Source organism: Mixophyes fleayi, chromosome 3 (genome assembly GCF_038048845.1).
Source record: "Mixophyes fleayi isolate aMixFle1 chromosome 3, aMixFle1.hap1, whole genome shotgun sequence".
In the NCBI taxonomy this organism is placed as follows: domain Eukaryota; kingdom Metazoa; phylum Chordata; class Amphibia; order Anura; family Limnodynastidae; genus Mixophyes; species Mixophyes fleayi.
In genome coordinates, this window is record NC_134404.1 from 20116695 (window position 1) to 20144481 (window position 27787).

Below are 27787 nucleotides of genomic sequence, written 5' to 3' on the forward strand. Positions count from 1 at the left end.
CCATGTGTAGGCAAGATGGAGGCGTTTTGTTTGTTGTTTTAAAAAACGATTTAGTCAAAATTACAAGATACTGAGATTGGCTAAATGCCACACAAGGATTACCATCAAATAACTATAATTTCTTGATGTTACATTTTTACTTCCTTTTAAATTTGGTGATGAAAGTCATTTTGAGGTATTTGATAGGGTCAGATTACTTTTTTTTTTTTATCAATCTTCATCTCTCGAAGGCCCACAGTTTTGCAGTGAGCAGCTAGAACCAACCAGTAACCAATCAGATCATTGGAATTCAAGGGAGGTAGTGACCCGTCCACTCACGTGACAGGATGTGAGTAACGGATAGGTTAAGGTTCCTGCTGCAGGAAAATTGCGAGGACCTCTATATAGAATGACGCTTACATCCAACTTGCTGCAAAGTTATTCTTGCGAATTACATGAGGACAACAAGTTACCTGAAGTGTATATACACTCGGCAATCTACCCTATACCTAAGTGATCTGGACATGAAAGAGCCGGAAGCTTGAATCTGCTGTTCAGTGCAACCTTGCACAATAGTATTTCCTAAAATCCCTAAACTAGTTAAAAGTTCCACAAACATATCCTCACGTTAGAAATACAAATGAAAGCTCAGTAGTGGTTATAATGTATAATACCCTCATACTGTCCTGTCCTGGACAGCACAAGACTTATACAACTGTATTTTCTCAGAGTGTCCAATCTCTACAATAGGTCAGACCGCTGGACCACAGGGATTACGAAACTGCTGGACTAACACCGTTACCTGGATGACACGGTTATTTCTGCATGCAGCTGGGTTACCCCGTCCCCACGCTGCACAGTTATACTTACTGCTCAGCCTCAGTCTGTAATCACACGTCAGGTAAAACAAGATATAAACACGTAACAATAGGCCAGGACACAACAAATGGGATCTTCAGTCTTGATGGTTTTCTGCGTTTATTTGCATATAAATAGAATACATGATTGCTATCTTCATAAAAATGAAAACAACTTAAAATACATGAAAGAGGTTGATCAAAATAAGCTGGGCAAACTCATTTAGGATGATTTGCGGAGATGGGTGTCTGGAGGGGGTCAGTACTTATTTGTGGCCCTTCTCCCCTCGGCTCAGTCCAATCTCTTCACCATGTACGGCCCCTCCAACTCGTAACCAATTTTTCTGTAATAGTTTCTGGTGCCGACACCTGGGGGGACATAATGACAGATCAGCAACTCTGGAAACGTTTGTGGGGCTAAAAGATGAAGCAGCATTTGTAGAAGATAAATATAAATCATATTCTTCCGTTTCCTGATTATCATCCATTAATAAATGTGACTGCGGATACATAACGATAAATAAATCAGGATTATTTACTACAATATCTATATATCATCCCTTTATCTCTTTCAGGTTCATTTACTTTGAAGAGATATAATTCCTATGGGCGGTTGCCTACTCTGGATTAATTTCAAATATAAGTGCAGGATCGCAGGAGATCCAAAATAGGTTGAACTTGATGGACTGGTGTCTTTTTTCAACCTCATCAACTATGTTACTATGTTACTATTAATAATAATAATGATATCAATATTTCCTATCTTGAATTGAAACATTTGACATTCACACGTCTACAATGTTGCTGTCCCCGATATGGAAACAGATATGTTTATCTAAGTACATTGCGGTTTTCGGGGGACATGTAATGCACTAAAACTCACAGCTAACAATAGTCCAGCTTCCAAAATTATATATTTGTTAATTTGCAAAATAAAATCAAACAAACTCTTTCAATTCACTAAACGGAAAGGTTTATACATAATCAAATATGTCCCCCATGTCGACTCTCACTCTTCTGCACAAGTTCCTTCTCTAACGAAGCAGACACAGAGAGCCTGGTGCCGAGTTGTACATCCGTCTGTTTGTGTACCGGAAATTAGGAAGCTGCACCACACACGCCCACAAACAAGTGCGTACGTACACATGGAGACTTGTGCACATCTGACACTAGCGCCTCCATAAGACTGGAGAGGTGGAATGTTTATTTTATTTTACCAGGATAGGACCGGGCTGTCTTGTAGGAGGAGCCCATTGGTGATCTCACTCAGGGGCTTCTCTTTGTACAACCAGAGTTCCGCTGTAAACTGTGTGTACAGATAGTGGTCTGTCCAGTTCCAGGCTCTGTGGGTGGTTATCGGTAGCCACGGGGTACAGGCGTCTCAATACCCCCCCCCCCCAACTCCTTTGTGACATTTACTGCCATCAATCTGCGGTTTGGCACGGTCAGATATTATTTTACAAATCTCATAATATATGAATGGGTTAAACCAGCCAGGGGAAAAAATGTTGGGATATATTGTATGGAAGGTGTAACTAACGGTCAGCAGTAAATGAATTTACAACAGTAGAGGAATGTAATTACATGCCTCAGTAAAGATAAAACGACATTAATACATGAAATAGACCGGCTGTACGGATATTTACCATAAGCAGTCGGTTTCTATAGAACACCAACAATAAATCAGGAAAAAGCAGTTTGTAAATCTAGCGTTGGAGTAAGTGGGTCATACAGCTGTATAATATCAGGCACATTGTGGGGTGGTACCTGGGGCACACTGTGCTCAGCCTGCGCTCAGGAATGTATGTCGCTCCTGCAGAGAACCCTACACGACACTAATGAGACCTGTACTAAACACATCTAATGACGTGGGGGCCTCGTATCTCCATTTATGGCTTCATCACAAGCCTCCGTTCTGTGTATTACAATTTTTCAACCAACAAGTGTGAAATTACTTATTACAGTGCAACCAGCACAGACAAGACATTCAGCTTACATCCTGCTGCTGTAGAGGTGCAGTTATTGCTGTTTAGTACATAGTAGAGATTTCACTCTAGTATTTAAGGGGAAACTATCAAGAAACATCAAATTACATTTACTGTGGAAAGTATCACTTCATGCTTCTAATGTGTCTTTAAGAGAATTTGGAAAAAGTTGGATAAATTTATCAAGTTTCTGGTTTGAAAAAGTGAAGATGTTGTCTATAGCAACCAATCAGATTCTAGCTGTTATTTTGTAGAATGTACTAAATAAATGATAACTAGAATCTGATTGGTTACTATAGGCAACATTTCCACTTTTTCAAACCCACAGCTTGATAAATTTACCCATAAGAGTCTAAGCTCTTTCTAGAGACCTGCATCTGTCAGGAGAACAGAGGTCTGTACAACAGCTCCTGGGACAAGTGTGCACGTTCCTGAGATATGGGTGAAATGAGGGTTAGAACTTTGCACAGAGGAGAGGAGATGGGTGGAGTGAGGGCGACACGTTTGCAAAGAGGAGATGGGTGGAGAGTGGAAAGTTTGCACAGAGAAGAGATTGGTGAAGGGGGGGAGGGGTGAAAAGTTTGCACAGAAGAGAAGAGTTGGGCTGACTGAGGATAACAAGTTTGCACAGAGGAGATGGGTGGAGAGTGGGCAGTTTGCACAGAGGAGATGGATGGAGAGAGGGTGAGACATCAGTAAGTTGGTTTTGCGGCTGCATCCATGCTAATAAACCATCGGTTCCGAGTGTATATTTGGTCAATATAAGAAAACTGTATAGATGTTACTAGTAGCCATTTAATTAAAAGCAATAGTTACAACGATAATTTGCCTTTTAGGGAAAATATTTTCTCAAACAGGGTTTATTTATGGTAGTAAAAAAGAGGATTTTTGTACTGGAGTTGGAGTTGGCACTTAAATAGTTCAGAACTAAACTTGCTGCTGACCCCTCAGCAGACCCACCTACTTCAGTAATAAGTCCCAAGAAAATGGGCACAACAATATAACTAAACAAACCAACAGCTAAAGGGAGGGAACGTGTCCCCCAGATGGACTCAGAGGAAGATTTAACGTAAGTACAAAAATCCTCTTTTCTCCATCATCCATTCTGGGGGAAACTGCTACAATGGGGACCTTCTAAAGTAGCCCCCTAAGGGTGGGAATGACCTGGTCCACTGGCTTGCAAAACATTTCTGCCAAAATTGGCGTCCGAAGACACAAAATTGTTAAACTTGCAAAAACGAGTACAAGTATGAACTGAGGACCAGGAATCTGCCCCACACAGTTGATCCGCAGAAGCACCATGCTGAGCAGCCCAGGATGCCCCCACCGCACGTGTAGAATGTGCCGTGAGAACTCTAGACACAGGACGATTCATAATTATATAGGTATGTCTAATCACAGATTTAATCCAGCGAGCAATAGTTTATTTGGTAGCTGGCCATCCTCTTTTAGAAGAATCGTAAAGCACGAAGAGAGAATCAGTTCTTCGACAAGTGGAAGTCCTTTCCACATAAATCTTTAAAGCTTTAACTACATCCAGACCAGTAGATGAAGGAGTAGAAGAAAAATGTCCCAAAGAGGACATTTGTTCACAAAAGGCTGGAACCAGTATGTCTTGGTTTATATGGAAACTTGAAACTACTTAAAGCAAAAAGGAAGGAACGGTCCTGAGGACCGCTCTGTCCTCATGAAAAACTAAGTACGGATCCCTACAAGACAAGGCTCCTAATTCAGACACTCTTCTAGCAGAATTAATGGCCTTTCATGTCATAAATCTGATGTCAGACGATTGTAGAGGTTGAAATGGAGGATGCCGAAGAACCTCAAGAACTAGATTTAAGTCCCATGGAGCCAACGGAGGGACATAGGGTGGCTGAATATGCAGCACTCCCTGGAGAAAAGTACGAACATCAGGTAAAGAGGCCAAACGTCTTATTTTCAAACAATTGTACGTAAATTTTCCACCCCCTATGATATATCTTAGCCGACACTGGCTTACGAGCTTTCATTAGGGTATCCACTACTCTCGATGAGAAACCCCTTGATCTCCAGAGACTGGTCCCAATAGCCATGCCCTTAAAGCCAACCGAGTTAAGTCCTGATAATGAAATGGTCCTTGAATGAGGAGATCGGATCTGAGGGGAAGAGCCCAACCTCCTCCTACTGCCATACGCACTATGTCCGCAAACCAAATTTGCCTTGGCCAATTTGGCGCTACTAGATTTACTGGATGACATCCTACTTTGACTCTTCGTAGTACTCGAGGAATCATCGGGATTGGGGGAAATAGATATCCCAGCCTGAAATCCCACTTCATTGACCTCACATCCACCGCTGCCGCCAGAGGGTCCCTGGTTCTCGCGCAAAACTTCGGTACCTGATAGTTGTATCTGGATGCCATTTAATCCAGATCTGGAAGGCCCCATCTTTGAACCAGTTGCTGAAAAACCTGCGGATGCAGAGACCATTCTCCCAGAAGAATTGCATGTCTGCTTAGATAATCCGCCTCCCAGTTGTCCACTCCTGGGATGAAGACCGCGGATATCGCTGGAACCCAGGTCTCTGCCTAAGACAGTATCTGTTCCGCAACCTGCATTGCTGTTGCACTTTTTGTTCCTTCCTGAGGATTTACATACGCCACTGCCGTGGCATTGTCTGACTACAGAGGAACCGGCTTTCCTTGAAGGAACGATTGCGCTCCTTGAAGGCCTAGCAACATGGCTCGTAATTCCAGAATATTGATCAGCAAAAGAGTCTCCCTGATGGACCAGAGTCCCTGTAGCCGAAGATGGAGGACCACTGCTCCCCAACCTTGCAAGCTTGCATCCGTAGTCACTACGATCCATTCCTGTAGAGCAAAGGACTTGCCTACTCGCAGATGGTCCTGAATGAGCCACCGACCCAGAGAATTGCGAGACTTCCTGGAGAGGTGAATCATTTGAGACTCCAAATGTTTGGGAGACCCCGGCCACTGTTTCAAAAGATCCCACTGAAAGGCCCGTGAATGGAATTGACCGTAGGGAAGAGTCTCGAATGCTGATACCATCAATCCTAGAACCCACATCCCCAACTTCATTGAAGGAAGGGCGTGGATGATTCCGAAGCAGGCGGACTGAGTTTTGAGTTGAGCAAATCTTTTGCTCTGGAAGCAAGACTTTCTGAAGGGTCGTGTCCATAAAAAGTCCTAAAAACACCATCCTTTGTGAAGGCTGTAGTAAAGACTTTGGTAATTGATTATCCAGCCGTGCCGCTCCAAAAAATTCAGGGTGAGGACCACATGTTGAGATAGGATCACCTCTCAGGGAGCTTTGATGAGTAAATCGTCCAGGTATGGAATTACATTTACTCCCTGGGCACGCAAACCTGCCGCCATCACAGCCATAATCTTCGTGAACACTCTGGGAGCAGTGGAAAGACCGAAGGGAAGAGCCCGAATTGGAAAATGAGAATTCCCTACGGTGAACGAAGGAGGGATTTACAATCTTCCCAAATTGGAACATGTAGATATGCATCCCGAATGTCTATAGATGCTAGAAACTCCAAGGGTTCCAACCCAATGATCACCGAGCGAACTGACTCCTTACGAAATTTGGTTACTCGAAGAGGAGTATTGAGGCTTTTCAGGTTCAAGATCGGTCGAAATGATCCGTCTTGTTTGGGCACCAAAAACAGGTTTGAGTAAAACCCTTTTCCCTTCTGTTCTTCCAGAACTTTGCAAATGACCCCGGCGAAAAGAAGAGAAGAGACTGATTGAAGCATCGACTTTCTCTCGACCCAATCGCGAGGTAGTTTAGTTTTGAAAATTTTTTGAGGAGTAGGACCCATAATGTCCAAAAAATAACCTCTGGATATTATTCCCAATATCCAAACATCCTTGGTGGAGGCCATCCACTGGTACCTGAACAATCAAAGGCAACCCCCCACCCCTGCAGCTGCTAGGGGAGGGGGGGTCCCTTCATGCGGAAGATTTCTCTGAGGATTTAGAAGATGGACACCTCTTAGAATAGGAGCCTCTTCCTTTCTGAGATTGTCCCCTGTTAGCGAGAGGCTTACCTCTTCTGGAGGATTGACCCCTTGAGACTGAATTCCCACGAAAGGACTGGCGAAAGGAACCAAAACGTGAAATCCTGGGTTTAGATGAATTAACTGGCAGAAAAGAGCTTTTACCTCCGGTAGTGTGACTGATCATATTATCCAATATAGGACCGAAGAGAACCAACCCTGAAAATGGAAGAGCCTCTAAAAATCTTTTAGACTCCAGGTCGGCATTCCACAAATGAAGCCAAAGCGTTCTCCTAGCTGCAACTGCAGAAGCAGACACCAAGGAAGAAATGGAAGCCAAATTTTGGGCTGGCTCATAGAGACAACCAGAAGCTTCCTTAAGGTGAAGAGTCAAGGGGAGCAACTCTGACTCTTGTAAACCAGAAGCTAATTGGTCAGCCCAAGACTCCATAGCTCTCGCCACCCACGCGGATGCGAACAAAGGCCTGAAGGATGTGCCAGCCACCAGCATTTACACTCACTGAAGCGGAGCTAGATTCTGCTTGTTTATTGATAATTTGGGCGAATAAAGAAACAGACCGTGCCAGAGAGGCAACCCACACAGGCTCCTCCACTATGGCGGAAGGGCCACGCCGGGACTGCACGCCCTGGACTCCCGCTTCACACTGCGCACAAAGAGCCTCCTGGTCCAACTGTCCCCCTGGCAATTTAGCCTAACATTTAGAGCAGGTAAAATATTTAACACGGGCACTCTATCCCTTATCCGACATTGTAACACTCAATCCTTCCAAAGGGATATTATTCTCTTTTTAAAACAATATCACCTGAACTTGAATATATAATTTCTTTTTTTTAAAAAAAGAAAAAAAAAAAAAAAGTTGCCCAGTAAACTACTTCAGTCTCTTTCCCATCATAGAAAAGAATGTCTATTTACAAAATTTTTCCTAGATTAACCAGCCCCAACTCTTAAGAAGCTGGAGGAGGGGGGGGAAGAGGGGAAAAGAAATACAGTTCCAATTGTAGACTCTTCTAAGATTATTTACAATAGACAAGAAGCTCCATCAGAAATATAAATCAGCTAATTTATATATATATATATATATATATATATATATATATATATATATATATATATATATATATATATCTCTATCTATATCTATGAAAATACATATATCCCCTATGGGGTACTTAGCCGTAATAATGAGGTTGAAGCCTGAGGATCCCGAGGGGAAAAGCCAGCAGCAGCCACAGTGTACCTCCAAACAACCCTTTCTATCATGCAGGAAAGGGCGCGAAGATTCCCCGCTCTGGACTGTCTCACTGACAGGGAGGGAGTCTTAAACTACTCTCCCTTGTCTGATATGGCTTCCCACCACCGCTAGAGCCTCCGTGAGCCTCATATATAGGCTTCTAGACTCCACTCGGTGATCACTTCGCTCCACCACAGCTGAGGCTCAGAAATATCCATGTCCCCCCTCTGCCTCAGCGGGGAACTTGGTATCTTTCAAAATGTCTGGTCTCCGGAAGGAGTGCGGCACTCTCTGCTTGTGTCAGAGCCGGACCCGTCAGGACTGAATAGTGAAAGTCGCTTTGCGCTGACACTATTAGCGATAGCCAATAAGACTTTTTTTCTTTTGCTTCTCTTTTTTTTTTTTTAATAAAAATGGAGCACTGCTCCATTATCAAATATATGAGGAAAAAAATGTTACAAACATTCATCCCCATCTACACTGATAACAAGAAACTATGAAAATAAAAACTTCTATTATAATTACAGCAAGTACTGCTAAGCGGTACCAAACACAGCCCAACTGAGGGGAGGAGTCAGTAGCAAGTTTAGTTCTTAACCATCTAAGTGCCAACTCCAAGCGCCCTCAGACAACCCCATTGTAGCAGTGTCCCCCAGAATGGATGATGGAGAAATATAGGCACAACGTAATATGTGCCCAGCAGTTTATTGTATATTTACATTTCTCAGGAGTATGTTTTGCAGATTGAAATGAGCGCCACTCAGTGGCCAATTTTCAAGTAAAAGATAAACAAGTTGCCTGGTACCAGCATGTACCCTTAAGTTATTCAGCAAAAGAAAACATATAGGACATATTATTTTCACACTATATCATTTTAGGTATCATATTTCTTTAAGAGCCTGAATAGAGTGCTGATGCGTTTCGCTGCCCGAGCATCGTTACTTCAATACATAATTATACCTTGTGTTTCAACAATACCGTCTCTTTATTTAAGTAACTTTCAGCAGATCTTCTCTGGCTCGAAGGCCAATGCAGAAAGTATTATTATTATGTTAAATTACACTGTATTGTCCTTAGCTCTTTGTTTAGTCTATTTTTTATCTCGTAAGAACACGTTTGTCCTTTTCTAAAAATATGTATCTTACAAAGAGCTGGTAACAGAGATCAAAGTGATTAAACCTTCCTTTAAAATCGCCCACGTCATCACAGAGAATATAGTCAGGACAATTAATCTGGTCCTGAATTGGACAAAGAAGACCCATCTCTTCCATGTAGTTCATTTATATTGATCCATTATTAGCTCATTTAATGCAGCTCTGTGGTATTCACTGTTCCTATGTGACATGGAACAGGTCATGACCTCTTGCGGGACGTATTGGAATCAGTGATGTTGTATCCCATAAACCCCTTGGAACAGACTCGATATGTGTTCAATAGTATCCCATAAACCCCTTGGAACAGACTCGATATGTGTTCAATAGGAAAGAAAAAGGGTAGCAGGGGTATAAAAGAAAGATACAGGTAACTATTGAGTAAATAAGTATAGTATAGTTAACATTCCATCATGCTTGCGGTCATGTATTGAATGTCGTAAAGGTCCGCTTGACGACTTAATTGTTGAGTCACATTTGGCAGCAACTAAGGTGATGAAGATTGATCAATTTGCTAATGTATCACTAGGAACAGTGGCTAACATGATGTTTCACAGAGAACGACAGACCTATTTGGAACATCCCCTGCCCCCCCCAATAAAGAGAGTAATACTGGTAGTTATCAAGGGGTACTGCTGTTCCTACCAATTAAGATACGGAAACACAGCAATAAAACAAGCATCACTGAAATGACTCTTATACTATATATTGTTTTACAAATTTATATTTCTTATAAAAATGAGCGCTTCAAATTTATAACATGGATCGAAAAATGGATATTTATTAAATTAAAATCAATAGCAAATAATAATACCACCAAAATCCCTTTTTTAACCTGAATAATGGCCACCAGAGGATTGTACAATATAATGATCATAAGCACCACATATAATAACAAAGAGATCTCTTATTAGGAACCAGTAATTACGTCCCAGTATAATTGGAAGAGAAACACCGAGTTCTTAAAGCAGTGAGGGAAAAGGATTCTAATTTGGCCAAACTGGTTTCTTGACCAGTGAATTGTCACCATGTTCTCCTATGTGGATTCCTCCGGTCCAGCTGTCAGTCACAGAAGTAATTAAAAGTTGTCGTGAAGAGGTGGGGGAAGAATGTCAGGAGCGGGCAATTGTCTGATGTGGAAGAAAAGGTCATTGGACGCCTTGTTTACCCCTTTCCTACATAAGCCACGTTTCCTTGTCTAGTCTTATTACATGTAAATAACCATGTCTTTTGATACAGATAGCTGTTATAAGTTATCTTGTTTCCCTGTGTACCCAGATCAGAGCTTAAATAAACAGCAGCGCAATGAAAATACAATTAAAATGCTGCCGCTACGGAGCCTGTTTGCTATTAAAATGTCAAGTGATAAGGGATCAGTGTAATGTGTGAAGCCAATTCAGTAGTGAATTAGATGTAAATGGATAAACGGGAAAGGAAAAGCAGATTAAAGTAAATAACAAGAGATACTGTTCATTTCCTCTGTACAAAGCCCTCATACATCTGCCTGACTCTACTCTACAATACTATATTGACACAAGCTCTGGCTTAAAGTGAACCAGGCACCTACACACCGTGGAGACAAACGTTTAACCATCATTCAGCTATCCACACACTAGGAACTACTACTGTCAGCAATGCGGATGTGTTACAAAGTTTGATGCATTTTACGCTCTGAACGCGCAAAGATTCTATCACAAGACAAGTGCACTTGTTGTGTGTGTATGTTGAGTAGCAGGTGTCTCAGGATACGTCCAAGCCCAAAGTCGCAGCGTTTTCTGCATCCGGCGTGCAGAATTACGTCTCTAGATACAGTGGAAATGTGACTTCACAGTGTAAGTGGTACAATTCTCATTATTCTACACAAGACACAATATTGTCTTCAAGGTGTTTTCTAATATATGTGAAAGTTGCATTTATAATAATGAAATGACAAATAAGTAATTCTAACAGACGGCCGCGGCTTGACACAATATAGCTGCAACGCCAATAAATGGCGTACTAATAAATGGGGTACTGTCAGCGGGAGGAGTCAATACTCAAGCATCCAATCAGGAGTGGCTAGATAGTACTGCTGGCATCATGACCACCATGTATAATGAGCTCATCCTTTCACAAATTCCAATTCCCCCGATAGGACGATACGAGTATGCTTTCTGACCCCCAAATATGGTAGTCGTACAATTCCTGGATGGATCACTCTGCGCAAATATATGACATGAATTGTGTAACCAATAACCGGGAGAGGGAGGGGAGGGATCAATGAAGGACACTCTCGTCATCACTTTAGTGCCGCTGACACTCCTGACCGCTGGCGTAAGCGGGTAAGGGGTCATCTTATGGTGAGGGGTTCAAAACGGTCCCTTTTCTTAAGATCCTGGAAAGAACCACAACTGAGAATGAGGTAGGCGTGACGCATAACATGACAAATAATGAGAAGGTAATCAGTCCAGTCAATAACAATTATCATTTCAAAACGATTCATTTGAATAATAATGACACAATTTCCGATCCAATTATATCGTAATTATAGTTGTCTGGATGGAGACGGGACTTGAGTGATGGAGCTGTGTGTTTATATTGGCTCGGAGCCCTTGCCAGGCGCTGCAGATGGCGTGACTGAATCTCACTGATATCCTACAGAGAAGATGGCAATACCCTAATGAATGAACTGCCCCACCTCGCCGCTCTGCAGAGAATGAGAAGATTCAGGAAGCTACATGGGCAACGGAAAAGAAAATTGGGCAAATTAACCCTCTGAACTGCAACTAGCACTGTAGCACTAGCACTGAACTACACATCCCGCTCTACGGCTCTGTGACTGATCTGCTGCATAGAAGCTCGTAACACCTGGTGTGACCGTATTTTCAGGCTGATCGGTGCCTACATAGACTGCACAGGTTTGGCTGCCTAGGCGCCTAGCGTCAGGATCTCAACGTGTTACTAACCGCTCAGCAGGTCTGGATAGACAACATCCCACATCCTCTAGAGCAAATCTGGAAACAAATTTTGATCTGGCACCACTGGATCACAACCATTCCAACAGTCTTAGCCAAACCAATCTGCACGTTTAGATTTAATGTGTGAAGTGGGATGCGATAATTGTACCCCGAATGTATGTTTAGTTCTTTCCTCAATAATAATATTTTGGGGGTCTCAGGACTATGGATAGCTCTCAAAATGAGAATAAATGTACCTCACACTGTTTTCCGTGTTGCAGGACAAACATTAATGGTGGGGACAGTTTTGTGGTGATTTATGATGATTTCAGGCTACACATCACAAACACCAGCGAGGGTGTGCAGAATTATTATACCCACTTTACCTGGGAACCCACATATGTGAGGATACCGGGTTTTTAGAACTGAAGGTCACTAGGTTACCCTGCCCTCTCAGGTTCAGGAATCACACGGGCAATGAGGAGAACAAAAAATACAATACTATCTTTACTTTTTCTACAGTAACAGAACAGAACATAAACCTGCACACTTTAAACTATAGGTCAGCGGATCACCAGTGTCAATAGGAGTCCCAGCAAAGTTTCCCACCCACCTTAGTCATTAAACAGTTCCACAGGCAACAGAGTCTGTCAGCAGGAGGTTCAAGGAGTCTTGGTATCTGGCTGTTCCTGGCCAACACTCCGCCAGGGTAGTGGGGCTCTGGGAAACTCCTGTGGGCGCCCCAATTTACCCAGAGCCTGGGAAGTATCTGCTGATGGAGTGAGGTGATGACAGGTTCCCAGAGGGAGCAACAGCCTGCTTCCCAATATACAGGACAGCGATGATCACCAGTCAGCCCTGCACCTTCCAAGAATAAATCCTCAGAAAATCCCCCCCTCCCCGGAGTAGCTACTTATATCCATGGTCAAATTACCATTGCGTTTTTCCATCCCCCCGGACAAACCCCTGGGTCTCTCCTTCTCAAACATTGGTTGGTGCTGAACTAAGGGAGTGGAATGGGAGTGGAGATTAGCTGTCCTTCCACAGTGGCTCCCTTGCTGTGTCCCTGCCACAATGTTGGGGCCAGTTCTGTAGAAGACAATGGGTAATTCCTTGGCTTTCCCCACCTCCAGATCTTAGATAGCACCCAGTCCCTCCTGAAATTAACCTCTTCCACGCTTTTGGTACTTGTCAGGGCTGCTAGCTGTCCCTCACTTCCTGTCCCTTCCTTCTTACTCCTCCATGTGTCCGTAATAAGCCCTATCCCCCTATACGTCAGGCAAAATTTAAGAACCCAGGTGACAGTCCATGGAACCCTGTGAACTGACGGGTTGGTGGGAGATGTTACCTTGGCAGTGTGGCCCGGTCCCGTCACAACATATGTAATGAAGGCAGCAGACAGACATTGTGACATGTCATTACTACTCATGTAACAGAAGTACTTAGACATAATATATAATAAAACCTCAGGTGCCAACTGACCCTACAGTGTTGTGCCCCCGGCTGAACCCATTACTGATTACAGCAGACATTTCACTGCAATTTTATTTTAATTTTCTCCATAATTAGGGATTCTTCTCATATAAATTTGTAGCAAAATGACTGAGTAACACCTTTCTGAAATATTTGGCTTTAAATATGAAATCAAGCCAGAAACAAAAATAGAGATCTAGTCGACGAGGGTGAAATGTGCTACTTTATCTTCCTTTAAGGGCCAGAGCAGCTGTTTACTCAGAAAATCATATACACTGCCATATTTCTATGAGAATCCAGCACACTTTTCAAGTCAATGATCTGGAACAATACACTGTGCCATCAGCATCAATGTATGCTATAACTATACTATGTAAGGACTATGCAAGCATCGAGCCTCGGAGTCTCAGCAAATACATCAAAAGGTCCCTCAGACATCAAGAGACAGCATTATGGCAGCGTCCAGACAGCAACCGCCGAGACTACAGAGCGGAGGTAGCTCTGTATAAAATACACAATTATCACAGCTATGTAGGAATTGTTGACTGCTACCTGCCAACTGAAATAAAGATTTTTTAGTGATTCAAGTATAACTTAAGGCTGTGAAATGCTCATACAGCGATCGTACATGTTTAAATTACATAGGAAATATGTTTCCCACACAGTCACAGCCTCTTATAAACAGTCTTTTCTCCTTTAACAAAAGTAGCTCTATAATTTAGAAAGAAAACACAGTACAAAATGATTACGTCGCTGGATCACAACTGTTAGAGGAACGTGTTCTAGATGAATGAGCTATGACATAGGGTGTAACTGGCAATCAGATCCTGGCAGAAACGTCTGGTTGTGCTGCCGATTCTTTGGGACAGTAAGTGAATGATGTGATACAGGGCAGGGGATCCAGGAGATACCGCAATACATTATACAGCTCTCAGTTTTCGTGTTTACTCTAGGTGGTCTCAAATCTGTACCAGCACTACAGCTATGGTAGCAACCGAGCCTCTGAAACACTGTGGCCCAGCAACTACCCAGTATACCTATGCGGAGATGGGGACTGAAGAAAGATATGAAAAGACCAGAGGTAATACACATGATGATAAAGGTGGCAAGAAGGAGTTGAGGCAAATAAGGTTGAAGGGAGGCAGAAGATAAAGGGGGGTGGCTAGGTTGGTGGGGGTTGACAGAGAAGAGAGATACTGGAGTGCCCTCAGAAATGTGGGTGAGACGTTAGAACCATCTCAGATTCTGTACTAGAGCCCAGGGTGATTCCATTATTTCGTACTGTGACACTACAAGTCCCAGCAAACCCTGCCTGCTATCGTCTGGCTATTGGCTGTCAGAGCATGCTGGGAATTGTAGTTTCACAACACCTGGAGGGCAGCAGGTTTGCCAGGCCTGCTTTAGCGCAATAGAGGACAACATGATGAAGTAAATAAGGGATGGACAAGGCTGTGAAGGATCACGGAGACAAACATAGAAATCAGGCTGACAACTCTGACCAGTTGGGAAACGTTGTACCTTTGAGATCTAATCTACCACAAATGGTTACTCTATCCCTCAACTGAGCAGACTGACCTACTGTGACGATAATAGGTTCCCTGCGTTCCAGTATTGCTGCAGAGTCGGCACTGGGAAAAATAATGTGTTTTAAAAGGATAAGAATCAATTTTAACAGTAATTGTTTTACGGCCCTGTCTAGCAGAACAGTCTTGTTTCCTTGTCCACTGCACTCACAGGGCCCGATTCATCTTCAGACACAACTTGCCTAGTTCCGGCCGTATTAAAATCCAAGCGGATCTCAATATACTTTTCGATTTGAATCTGGGTGTAAGTACACTGCCTACACAGTACTTTCCGAATGCAGACACAGTATACGCACAAACACATCCAAAAAATAGTATATTTATTATAAAATAAACTACTAACAGTATAATCATTAATATCAACATTGATTTTTGAAAGTTTTTTTGTTTTACATTTAATACATAAATCAAGATGCTTTAAATGCGCACTGCACATACATATGTCAATTGCGTTCACACATGAATTGCATTCATTGGGGTACGGTCCGTTTTCTGACCAGGCACAGAGCTATTTCACTCAAGGTACGGCACACAAATGGCCGTATGTCCAAATAAGAATCAGGCCCAAAGTGCTTCATTAGTACTGGAGCCTGCCTGGTTACACAGGTCAAATCTCCTGCCCGGTGTCCACCTTAACTTCATCCTTCAGGACGCACAAACGTCAGCCTGGCCCGTGCACGGGGATCATTGCAGCACGGCCCGATCCAGCCATACGCTGGGGAGAATGACACTGAGTGACTGGCAAAGCTCTTGTCAGTTCTAATCTCAATTCTGAACACTGGGCATGGCCATCTCCTTCCGCTGTGTGGGCTTCAAACGACGGGTGTTTTAAAAGCCATTTCAGACAGCGTGGGAGTTGTAGGCTAGGCAGTTTGCACATTTAGGAAACAGCTTAGCAAGTTGATTGAATCTGCTATTGCGTTTTAATTCAGATACACACAGAAAAAAAAAAAGAGAGATTTCATTATCACAGAACAGCAGATGAATGGATGGATAGAGGAATTTTGTGGCAGTAAGTGAGCATTAAAATGAGTCACCGCTTTCTCAGCTTTATATCGTTTTGTTTATTTTGTTTTTAAATAAAATTTCTCTGAAAATGTTGACAACAAGCCTCTTGTCTGTTCTTGTTATTATGGAGAATTGACAATGGAAATTAATATTGCCTTAAACGTGTAATGTTAAACTGACACTGTAATGTACTTATACGTCAGAGGTTAGCAAACTGTGGTAAGGGCCCCCCAAGTGGGACCTCAGAATCTGTTCTTTGGGGTCTCTTCATGGATAAAGTTCTATCGGGAGCTGCCTCTTTTAGGGGTGTTTGAAAAATGGTTAAAACTTGGGTGCCAAATAAAACGGCTCCCCAACACTTGGGGACTGTAATATAAAAAAAGGTTGATCACCTGTCACCATGAACGAGCATTGCCTACGTCAATCACATGATAGCCTACTTGTTAAAAGGGGGAGCACAGCTAAACCGCTCCTCAGTCATCTTTATGTTTATCATCTATTGACTAAAACAGCAGGGAAATCAGTACTTGGCTTCAGTCTGACCATTACGGACAGCACGCTGGCTGGATAATAAGAAAATAGGGATCACACATCTCTATGGCTGGTGCTCCACAACAACACAAGAATCATGAAGGGAACGGACGAGCTTACAGACATTAATCAGATATGAATACAGGGGTTCGTCTTTGCTGGACAGTTAGATAGTCCTGAAGAAAATAATGTTACTCGACTGAAATGTCAACTAAAGTTTCACCATGAGATGTATTGTTAAAGAAAAACAGAAGGAGGAAACTGAAGATACAGGGCCTTTAAAAAGTATTCAGACCTCATCCGTTATTTCTCACCTTTTATTTGCGAGTCAAATATTGATCTTCATAGACTTCCCCCAAAAAAAGAAAGATAATGTTAAACCATAGTTTAAAGAAAAAAATGAAATATCACCATTCATAAGTATTCATCCCCCATGGTCAGTAGATCGATGAACCATCTCTGGCAGATTTTGCAGCCTTCAGTCTTTTTGAATAAGTATCTTAACCCTTAACACCGAGATGGAGCAGTATTTGGCCATTTCTTATTGCCGGGTCAGGTTAGTTGGGGAGCAGCGATGGACACAGCAAGATTGAGGTCTTATAATGGGATTAAAGTGAGGAGTGGGTCACTCTGTGTCATCCATTATCTTCATGTTAGGTCTGCCAATGTGGCTCTTGCATCGGGCTTTGGCTCTTGCATCGGGCTTGTTACCCTGATAAAAGACAAACTTCCTCCCCAAGTTGATGTATTTGGCAGACAGTAGTGTCATCAGGAATAAGGTCACCTCTAATAAAGAAATGGATTTTCAGAGAGCGCCTTAAGATTTGAAGGCTGTGGGAAAGTCTGATTGAGCGTGGTAGGGAATTCCATAAGTGGGGAGCAGCACGGGAGAAGTGTTGTAGGTGGGAGTGAGAGGTGGTTACCAGAGACGAGACAAGACGCAGGTCAAGTCTTGCAGCAGTTTTTAGGATGGACTGAAGTGTGGATATATAGGTATCGGGAATGCCACATAGCAGGCAGAGCAGCCATAGCGGCAGATGATGCGAGAGTTAACAAAAGTTTTGGTAGCATGTTGAGTAAGCAAAGGGCGTGTTGTGGCAAGGATTTTAAGGTGGACAGGACTGGGAAAGAGTCTGGAAGCGAGGAATAAAGCAGAAAGTCAGGAATCAAGTTTGAAAGCAGGGCAGTGGGCTTGGGAGACTGAGGAAATTGTGGTGTTATTGACAAGTGAGGGAGATTTGAGAGGCAGCTGGTGGCTCTGGCAGGAGGGAAGATAATAAACTCTGCTTTGGACATGTTGAACTTTCGGTAGTGTTGGAACATCCATGTGGAGATAGCAGACAGACAGTTGGTTATACGAGATAGTAGATGAACACAGTCGCAGAGATATTTTCCAAAGCCATAATTGAAGGCACCCCCTCTATCTTATAATACAAGAACTAACCTAAATATCAGAGAGGATAGATAGAAATTAAGAGGTGGGTGCTACTCTAATCACTGTTGTAGACTGAAAAGGAGCAGAGAAAGATGGTGATTGGGTCGGGGGGGGGGGACCGATTGGAAATATGTTCTTAATACAATATATTGCCCAGGATTAGGAAGAGTAATACACAGAATGTGAAAGGTGAATATTCAAGAATGTGGAGGTTAATGAAGTATTGATGGCAATCAGCAACTCATTATCATCCTATCATGTAATAAAATGGTTTTATTATACATTTGTAGGATGCATTCATATAGTGATTCACTGTTGGTATAGAGCAGAGATGACGTATGGGGAAATCTCTGGATGTAATGGTTGGACCCCAAATTCCCCTTGTGCTGACGTAGCAAACAACAGCAGGAAATTAGTAAGGGGTCATTGCTGATCCACAATAATCATCACCATTTATTTATATAGCGCCACTGATTCTGCAGCGCTGTACAGAGAACTCACTCACATCAGTCTCTGCCCCATTGGAGCTTACAGTCTAAAGTCTCTAACATACACACAGACAGACAGAGAGAGAGAGAGAGAGACTAGGGTCAATTTTGTTAGCAGCCAATTAACCTACTAGTATGCCTTTGGAGAGTGGGAGGAAGCACCCAGAGGAAACCCACGCAAACACAGGGAGAATATACAAACTCCACACAGCTAGATAAAATGTGAGATTAGGAGTGTAAACATATTACACGGTTAACAGAAGTTCACCAGTGAATATAATGTTAAACATGTTGTACTGGGAACCACAATCACATTGCAAAATGGTCATATTTGTGTTACTAAAATGTATCACCTGAGATGACGGCGATTTTGCATGATCCGTGTTCGTCTCTAGCGATGCGTTCTGCCTCCTCCATCAGCAACATCCCGAAGCCCTGTGCACGGGGAGAGTACCAGGTTACAATGCTGTTATCACTCGCTCTGCGCCTTCTAGTTTCTATGGTAGCCGAGATCATTCTGACCCCGTTATTATTGTAAACCTGTGACACTTCATTCCTGGGAGGAGCTTCCTTTGTCATCAGTTGGTCAAATAAATATCTTATCTTTAATCTATCTAAATCACTATATTTATACTGGGCTACATTCACATTGGGCTCGCTGGATAATACATTGTCTCTATCAGGGCTTGTGTCAGAAGAGGGGCAGGGCTGATGCTTCCGTATCTCCTGCTCGGCTACGTGGCACTTGAAGGTGGCTGTCATTGAAGCTTGAAGAGTGCTCACCAGACTGTAGGCTGAGGGAAGCATAGGCGGATCTGCCCATTATGAAGGAAGAATACTAATAGACGTTTTGGGATTCATAGCTTGATAGGGGGCTGCAATTGTGACACATAACAGTGACTGTTACTGTACCTGATGCTGAAACTTGGACGGGTCGCGGCTGCTGACAGGGACCACGCTGCCGTAAACGTGAAGTTCTCGCACTATGGACACACCTCCCTTTAACTCTTGCCTGAAGGATTCTGGGGAACATTTCCGCAGACGCAACAATCCAATGAGAATGTCCTGTTCCGGGTCCTCATAGGACAAGAACGTTTCCCAGCCCCCGTTGGCCACGTAATCTCTGCGGATTAATTCCATCTGGAAAAATAACAAGATATAACACCAATGTAAATGACTACATACTATATTATGGTCTATGTGACATAATCAGGGGAACGGTCCCATCACCTGGGGCAGATGGCTTTGAACAGTAGCAATAAATCACGAAAATGTAGGATTTCTGGTACAACTGACCTCAGCCAGTTTTATTGAGCATGTGTAAATAAACAAAACATAAACAAAAGTCTTGCCTGTCCGGCACCTACTTAACATTCCTTAGAGGCCCTCTCTCAAGTCTGAGACCTTGTGTCCCAAACTCAAACGCCAAACAAAGGTTTTTTGCTCACCCTTAGCATGTTCTCTCAGGAGGCATCCAGCCTCCTCCCCAGGTCTGAGAGACAGAGTGATCAGGACTGCAACCTTTTACAGACCTCACACAGGTGCAACTCTTAATTAGACTGCTGTGAAACATACTCTGGGAAGCTTTTCCCCACAGAGCTAAACAATCTCTCTGTTAGCGTATACAAGGCAGGAGACCTGGGACAAATATCTGTGATTTAGCATTAATCCAGTGACTATCACACCTATCATACAGCAAGACATTGTTTTTTTTATGCAAAAGGTAGTGAATGAAATAGCATCTCCTCTTATATCAACCAAAATTACCATTTGTATTAGTGGAACAAAACTATGAAACACACAGAGCCACTATCATCATTACATCTGTAAGGAACTAACCATTCAGAATTTAGCTCTTTCATTAAACCGATCACCTAAAATTCTGGATTCCACCCAATCGTGTAGCCGGAGACCACTGCCCACCTTGTCTGAAACGCAACGGACGCACATCGTCTCACCAAAACAAATTACAAATCCAGTAAACGAATGTCCGCGATCTTTAGGTCTATTCTGCATCGTCCACTTTCTACAGAATCAGCATTATTTTTAATACTGAATTTGTCACCCAAGGCAATAAGATGCAGCCATGGTAAGCTATGTCCCACGTATAAAGAACATCTATTGGTAGCATTGCCGCATACTCTGGGAAGTGCACAATAAGAAGAAATATAATAAAAATGTCATTTAACTTTCTTAAATGTCAGGCAAAAATAAACAGAGCTACGGAACTCGCTCGCTCGCTCGTTCAGCGTGTGACAGCTGATTTGACCAGCTACCACTCTCCTGGGTGATTAACTACCGCTGCGCCCTTACGCTGATCCCTAAGTATGCATAACAAATGAGAGAAAATATATATATTCTTATTCTGATTGCTTTTATCGCATAAGAAATGCAACAGTGAAATGACTGAGGGAACATGTACATGTGGTTTAACGTACAGAAACACATTTAGATGTGACGGTCGGGGGTGAGCTTGTAAATGTTCCTGACTGATATGTGTGAAATGACTTGTGCCTGAGGACACAGAACCGTCTCAGATATAGGACATGGTGCAACAACTAGTAATATCCTCAGTCTGTGGCCACTTCCTCCGGGGTGAATAGGTGACGGCTAAGGTCAGTCCAGCAACATCTTAGTTACAATACGGATAATGTGCAACATGGGTCCCACTCACCTGGTATGGTCGGACTTTGTGATGAATTTCTTGTATCCCCACTTCTCTTGTCCGGACATCCCGACACTGTGTATGATGAAGTACAGAGCAAAAAATGTTATCTTGATCAGATGTCATTCGTATGAAATACAACAAGACCAGCATATATGTGTCTATATACTGATCCAGCAGCACCGTAACTTTCACTGAATAATACACCCATCGTGTCACCTCAGTAAGCCCTCTGCGCGCCTCAAAAAGTCTGACTGTCCCCCTTCCCACCTCTGGTAACTCACCAACCCTGACTACCTCCATACCTCCTCAGTAACCCCCCTCCCAGTAACTCACCAACCCCGACTACCTCCCTACCTCCTCAGTAACCCCCCCAGTAACTCACCAATCCCGACTACCTCCCTACCTCCTCAGTAACCCCCCTCCCAGTAACTCACCAACCCCGACTACCTCCCTACCTCCTCAGTAACCCCCCCAGTAACTCACCAACCCTGACTACCTCCATATCTTCTCAGTAAACCCCCCCAATAACTCACTAACCCCGACTACTGCCCTACCTCCTCCGTAACCCCCCCCGCAGTAACTCGCCAACCTTGACTACCTCCATACCCCCCCCAGTAACTCACCAACCCTGACTACCTCCATATCTCCTCAGCAACCCCCCACAGTAACCCCCCAACCCTGACTACTGCCCTATCACCTCCGTAACCCTCTCCCCAGTAATTTATCGTCCCTGACTACCCCCGCTTTTACCTCTTACCATTGTGTAAAACACTAGTTGGACCACATCCTGAATATGGGGTATAGTTTTGGCCATCTCACTGTAAGAAGGGCACAGGAGAGCTCGAGAGAATTCAGAGGCAGGCAACCTCATGAAGGGAATAATTATAGAGTGGTTAGAAAAACGTCTTATCAGGAAAGGGTTCTTTACGGTAAGAGTAGTTAAGCTGTGGAATTGATGCAGGGAATTTATTTTTTAGTCATTAAAGATAAGTTTCCTTTTCTATGAGGCTACAATGGTAACTTTCACATGAGGGAGGGGGGTGTTGTTTTTGCCTTCCTCTGGATAACACAGTATATATGGGCGACCTCCATGGACCTGTGTAACTAATCATGTAACAACGTATTGTCTGTGAGAAGGTAATCTAGCCTTTAGTGTCTCAACATCTTACCTCTGTGCCTAGATCTTTCATCCTGGCTAATGCCAGCTCCCGGAGATTACCATGCTCGACCCCAGAGCTAACCAGCGGCATAGGAATGTCTCTGAAAGTCAAAAGAGAATGATATAGCCATAAACCCCACAACCGAGAACCATTCCTCCCAAATCTCCTGAATTTAGGGCTCTGTTCTGTAGGTAGGAATGTTGGGGGAAGGGAGATAGCCAATGGGCTAGGCTGCACTCTGGGAGTGTGGCCACCCACATATCGAGACATGGCCAGACCACAAAAAGTCTGCCTCCACTTTGCGCGACTTTACTTAATATCGGACGTCTTCTCTATCGATGCTGACTACCCCGACATCTTCACACCGAAGGGCTCCTTCCCGACGAGGCTGCAGGACGACTGATGTGCCCACTGACTGCAAGCAATCGCGATGACTGAAGAAGCCGGCGCGACTTGATGACGTCACTGGGAACCGCGACGCTGTTATCGGTGCTGTTAAGGGGGTAATATAAGTATGTGGCCATGAACAATATACAACGCTTTGTAAAGTACATTGTCCATGGCCACATACTTGCATTACCCCCTTAATAGCACCGATAACAGCGTTGCGGTTCCCAGTGACGTCATCAACTCTTGCCGGCTTCTTTATTCATCGCCATTGCTTGCAGTCTGTGATCACATCAGTCGTCCTGCAGCCTCGTCGGGAAGGAGCCCTTCAGTGTGAAGACGTCGGGGTAAGTCTTGTCTGAATAATCAGCATAATTATTCCGTACCCCACCCTCTGAGGTCATCACATAAACGCGTCTTTAGGTATGACTACATATTCCTGGCTTCCTCCTGTGACTTTCAGACATGTCTTTATATGACTAGTTGGTATTTATTATTTTGTTGCCACAATATATGACTTGGCTCCTCTCTATACTGTATTCAGAGCAGCTATGTGCCTTGTTCCAGGCCAACAATGATAATTACGTAAACAAATGTCAAACAAAACAGAAGAAAAAACAGTATTTAGTAAACATTGCAAGAGGGTAGGCAAAAAGCAACACAATAAAAGTCTTCTGAAGGTGGATAGTTCCTTTAACAAATGTCGCACGGCACATATACAGAGAAACACTCCCATGTGTAAGATCCCAGCCTGGAAAATTTCCCTAACTTGTAAATAGACATGCTTCTAGCTTTCAAGGAACTAAACATGAAACAAAAGATGAAACAATAAACTTATTAAAGTGGCAGAAAGTCCTGCACTTTCCAGAACATATTAGAGCCAGAGAATGAGCACAGTGCTGCGTCCGTCGTTCTTTGTTGTAGAACCACTTGAGGGAGACACTTGGCGCTTAACACAACTCTTTCATGGAGAACGGAGGCTTTGAACATCTGGACAACACAATAGGATCTGAGAGCACTAAGAGTGTAGAGAGCAGCTTTTATACGGTGCGGCTGGAACTAATTAAAGATTTCTGTCATTTGATACTACTTGCATTTCAAAGGGCAGCAATCTTACCCAGGGATATTGTAGGTGAGGAATTCAGTTCCATGAAGAAAGATGCGTATAGAATTTTGATGTGTGTCTGTGTTCTACAACAGTCCTGGAAACATTATTTTATTAACACATTTATTAACTGATCAACATAACGCTGGTGACCATCATAAGCAAGATGGAGATCACACAAAGAAATGACACCGGCTGAGAACGTCAAGTGGGGCAGGAGATAAAGAGGAATTCTATTAAGGACTATGGTTTTGGCAATCATAGGCAACTTCATACACTTCAAGGTCCGCCCATGGGCACCCAGAACGTGCCTCAGTAGTGACACTTGTGAATGGATAGGCTGACTACTGGTTCAGGCCACAAGTGTAAGTGTGCTACCACATTAAGAAGAGGAAACTCACGTTAGTGCTAACGAATGGGTAGTGTGGCGTATTCCACATTGCTAATATTGACGTTCTTCCATCAGGACACAACATAGTTTTGGAAGGCCAATCTGTTCCTGCAAAAATGCCATAATAAGAATTTGTATTGATATTCTTGGTACAAAGGCTGGAGGAATGCAGGCCATCATAACCATTAGGAAAAGTGACCTGGCCTGGAGAGGCAATTGTGGCTGGATCACTTATAAATATATTTAAATTATTAGCGCAGAGCGCTAGTTTATACAATTGCAAATGTACTGATTTTGATACTGTGTTATATTTCTATATTAGCAATGTACTGATTTCTGAGACCATAGGCATATGCCAGGGGAGGAAATGTGTTTTCTGTGACTGTCTGAAGGCAGGTATTCTAATGTTAAATAGACCTTATCATCTCAAATGTCCAACACATCCCTTAGCCTGAACAGGGGGGGGGGGGGGTAATTAAATTTTTTAGGTTTCCTATGTCTCTAAGACAGGATGCAGGAAATAAAGAGATTGATGTAAATTTTGTTAAAGCTTAAATGACGTTAACTCCTAGTCTGGAGCGTTTTACATCCTGAGATCTGATGTAATATTTCAGACATTGCAGAGCCATTTAAGACCAGGGTGGCGTTGTTAACTCCTGTCAGGCTGTGTCCAAAACTGTATAAAAAATGCACTGTTTGACCATGTAATGTATCATTATACCATCTATACTTCTGGAGATCCCTAGTACCTTAAACTAGTGGATTTAACTGTCCTTATAAGGACTACTTGAGTTAATAAAACATCACTGCTTCAAGAACCTGCTTTGACGACTGCTTACCCTATAATTCCTGTGACTTAAATGTAATCCATTATCCGGCTGTTCTGAGGTTGGGACCCAACATTCCAGGACCACCACTCTGCCAGCTACCTGTAACTCTGGCCAGTGTGATAGGCCAGGGGAACCATCCACAGCCACCCTGATCTGAAGGAAGAGGTCAGGGGTACCAGTCCAGGTGCCCAGCGAGGGGGTACACTAGCAGTGGGAGTTACCCAGAAGAAAGCGGTTCTAGGTGCCGGCGAAGGTGCCTAGTGGTGGCAGCAACACAACAGACAGGGTGGCATCAGTGGTCCATCCTGTCAGGGTCATAATAGGAAGAGAGAGGTGCCCAAGTTTTCCACAGTTGATATTTAAATAGAACGTACCCATTCTAACATATTACTGCTGTCTCTCTTGTTCTGCTTGGTACGTATCGCATAGGCACCCAATTGCTATTGGTAGGATTAGACATTGGCCCACTAGACGTGACAATTATGGAGAAATAACATAAGGTTTCTTACATGCCAGCAATTTTTAACAATAAGGGACGGTTGCAATCATTGGTCACACACATTTCATATAGTATTTTATAGTAGTAGGAATACCTGAACTACACCACATTATCTCATGTTGGTCTGCAATCACAGTTTCAGGGAAGAAAAAATGTATTACATGTGTAAACTAAACTAAATCTCATGTCCGGAACATAAAACATTTCTGGGTGTAAGAGAACAGGTCGGGAGCGTGGCACATCTCATTTTAGAAGAACATGTTTTGTGCCCCGGGGTATAGAGAAATGGAATTACAAAGATGTAACTTTCTACGTACAGATGACCAGCTTTTTCCTGTTATACTGCTGTGGTGGGTTTCATCACACATAGAGAATTCATGTACTGCTAGATATTTTCCAGAGAAAATCATGTAGTCACTCAGGGCCTGATTCATCAAGGTACGCATACTGAACGCAACGTGTGTTTGTTTTACAACGTACGTAAATTGGCTCTGCCAAATGTGTTGTTTTTATATCATTTATTTTCCCATTAAATAATTTATGAAGATATTTTTAATGTCTACTGGTTGCAAACACATGTTCTAGCATGACAGTCATCACTACTGATCAGGACTTAGACTAGACCTGTAGCTGGAGCAAGAGATACGGTAGAAAAACAAGTAACTTTGAGACACTCAGAGCTGGATTAAGAACTGGCTGAGTCCGCTTGAGTTTGGCACGCCCCTACTGACCGTACACCTGCCATGGACACAGGATACCTATCCATATTGGATCAACTTGTATTTTACATTTTTGTGGTCATTTAAAATGAATAATTAAGCAGCAGCAATCATCCGGCATCAGTCATTTCTGCACATGTCACCTAGATACTGTTCCCCTAAAACAGACTTGTAATGTGGATCTAAACCAAGAAATATAAGTTACGCCACAGTAACAGTGCTGTCATTCTTTAATGCCAGTAGCAGAAGAGACATCTTCAGAAGTTTTCATTCTCCTAATAATTATTAACCTTCATTTATAGGACAACAGGATAGTACATGGTATAACAGTACAATGCAGTAAACAAATAATACTACAAACTCTCAGCACAGCTACTGGGGTACAAGGGGTATATTCAGCGCAGACTGAAACCTGTGCCCATTAGCGTGGGCACAACTAACAGGTTTAGAGCCACTGAAAGAGGTGCAGAGACAATAGAGCAGTGGGGTCAATGGGCAGAGAGCCCAAGGAGGAGGTGCTCAGTGTAGCTGGTGAGCAGAGGTTATAGGTAATGAGAACAGGAGGGAAGAGGGCCCTGATCACTAGAGCTTACGATCTAAAGGGAAAGGGGCAGACAAATGGTGAGACATGGGTGCGAGCCAATGTAAATGGATCTGAGGACAAGAAGCAGCACGGTGGCTCAGGGGTTAGCACTTCTGCCTCACAGCACTGGAGTCGTGAGTTCAATTCCCGTCCTTGGCCTTATCTGTGAGGAGTTTGTATGTTCTCCTTGTGTTTGCGTGGGTTTCCTCCGGGTGCTCCAATGGGGCAGGGACTGATGTGAGAGTTCTCTGTACAGCGCTGCAGAATTAGTGGTGCTATATAAATGATGATGATGATGAAGAAGAAGCAAGAGTGGGAGAGATGGGGGATAAAAGAGGGTGAGGTATACTACATGGTGAAATGGATAAACCATTTCAATGACAGTTTGAAGCTACATAGACTAAAGGATAGTCTGGTAGAACGAGGGAGATGGTTCCAACGGTGGGGGGCAGCACGGGAGAAACCTTGGACAAGGGAGTAAGATGTGGTTTATAGCACCCGGCATTACCCCACAGACTGAGATATGTAACTACACTGTATAAATTCAGGTAGATGTGTAAATCTATCCTTACTTTACCTTACATCCAGGACTGCTGCTCCCCAACATGGCTATAACCCGTGATTCATTCATCAAACTACTTTGTAGTGCTCTGATCGTGTGAATACTTTCTGCTATCAGAAGGCTCTTGCTGTAATATAATGGAGGATTGTTGAACTCCCCATCGCTCACCTCACTATAGCCCTAAAGGGAGCACTGTTTGGAA

General features: G+C 43.2%; 1 protein-coding gene across 2 annotated transcripts in view; it reads right to left on the reverse strand.

The window, feature by feature from the left end:
- Positions 1 to 940: 940 nt before the first annotated feature.
- Positions 941 to 27787, reverse strand: part of ELP3 (elongator acetyltransferase complex subunit 3) — a 98558-nt gene continuing 71711 nt past the window's right edge. For both annotated transcript variants that reach the window (XM_075201181.1, XM_075201183.1), the window contains exons 11-15: positions 22519 to 22609; positions 21356 to 21421; positions 19594 to 19821; positions 19035 to 19116; positions 941 to 1205 (exon numbers count right to left, since the gene is read on the reverse strand). In XM_075201181.1, the coding sequence (XP_075057282.1) occupies positions 1129 to 1205; positions 19035 to 19116; positions 19594 to 19821; positions 21356 to 21421; positions 22519 to 22609 (544 nt within the window). In that variant the 3' untranslated portion in view covers positions 941 to 1128. The remainder of the gene's footprint in view (positions 1206 to 19034; positions 19117 to 19593; positions 19822 to 21355; positions 21422 to 22518; positions 22610 to 27787) is intronic.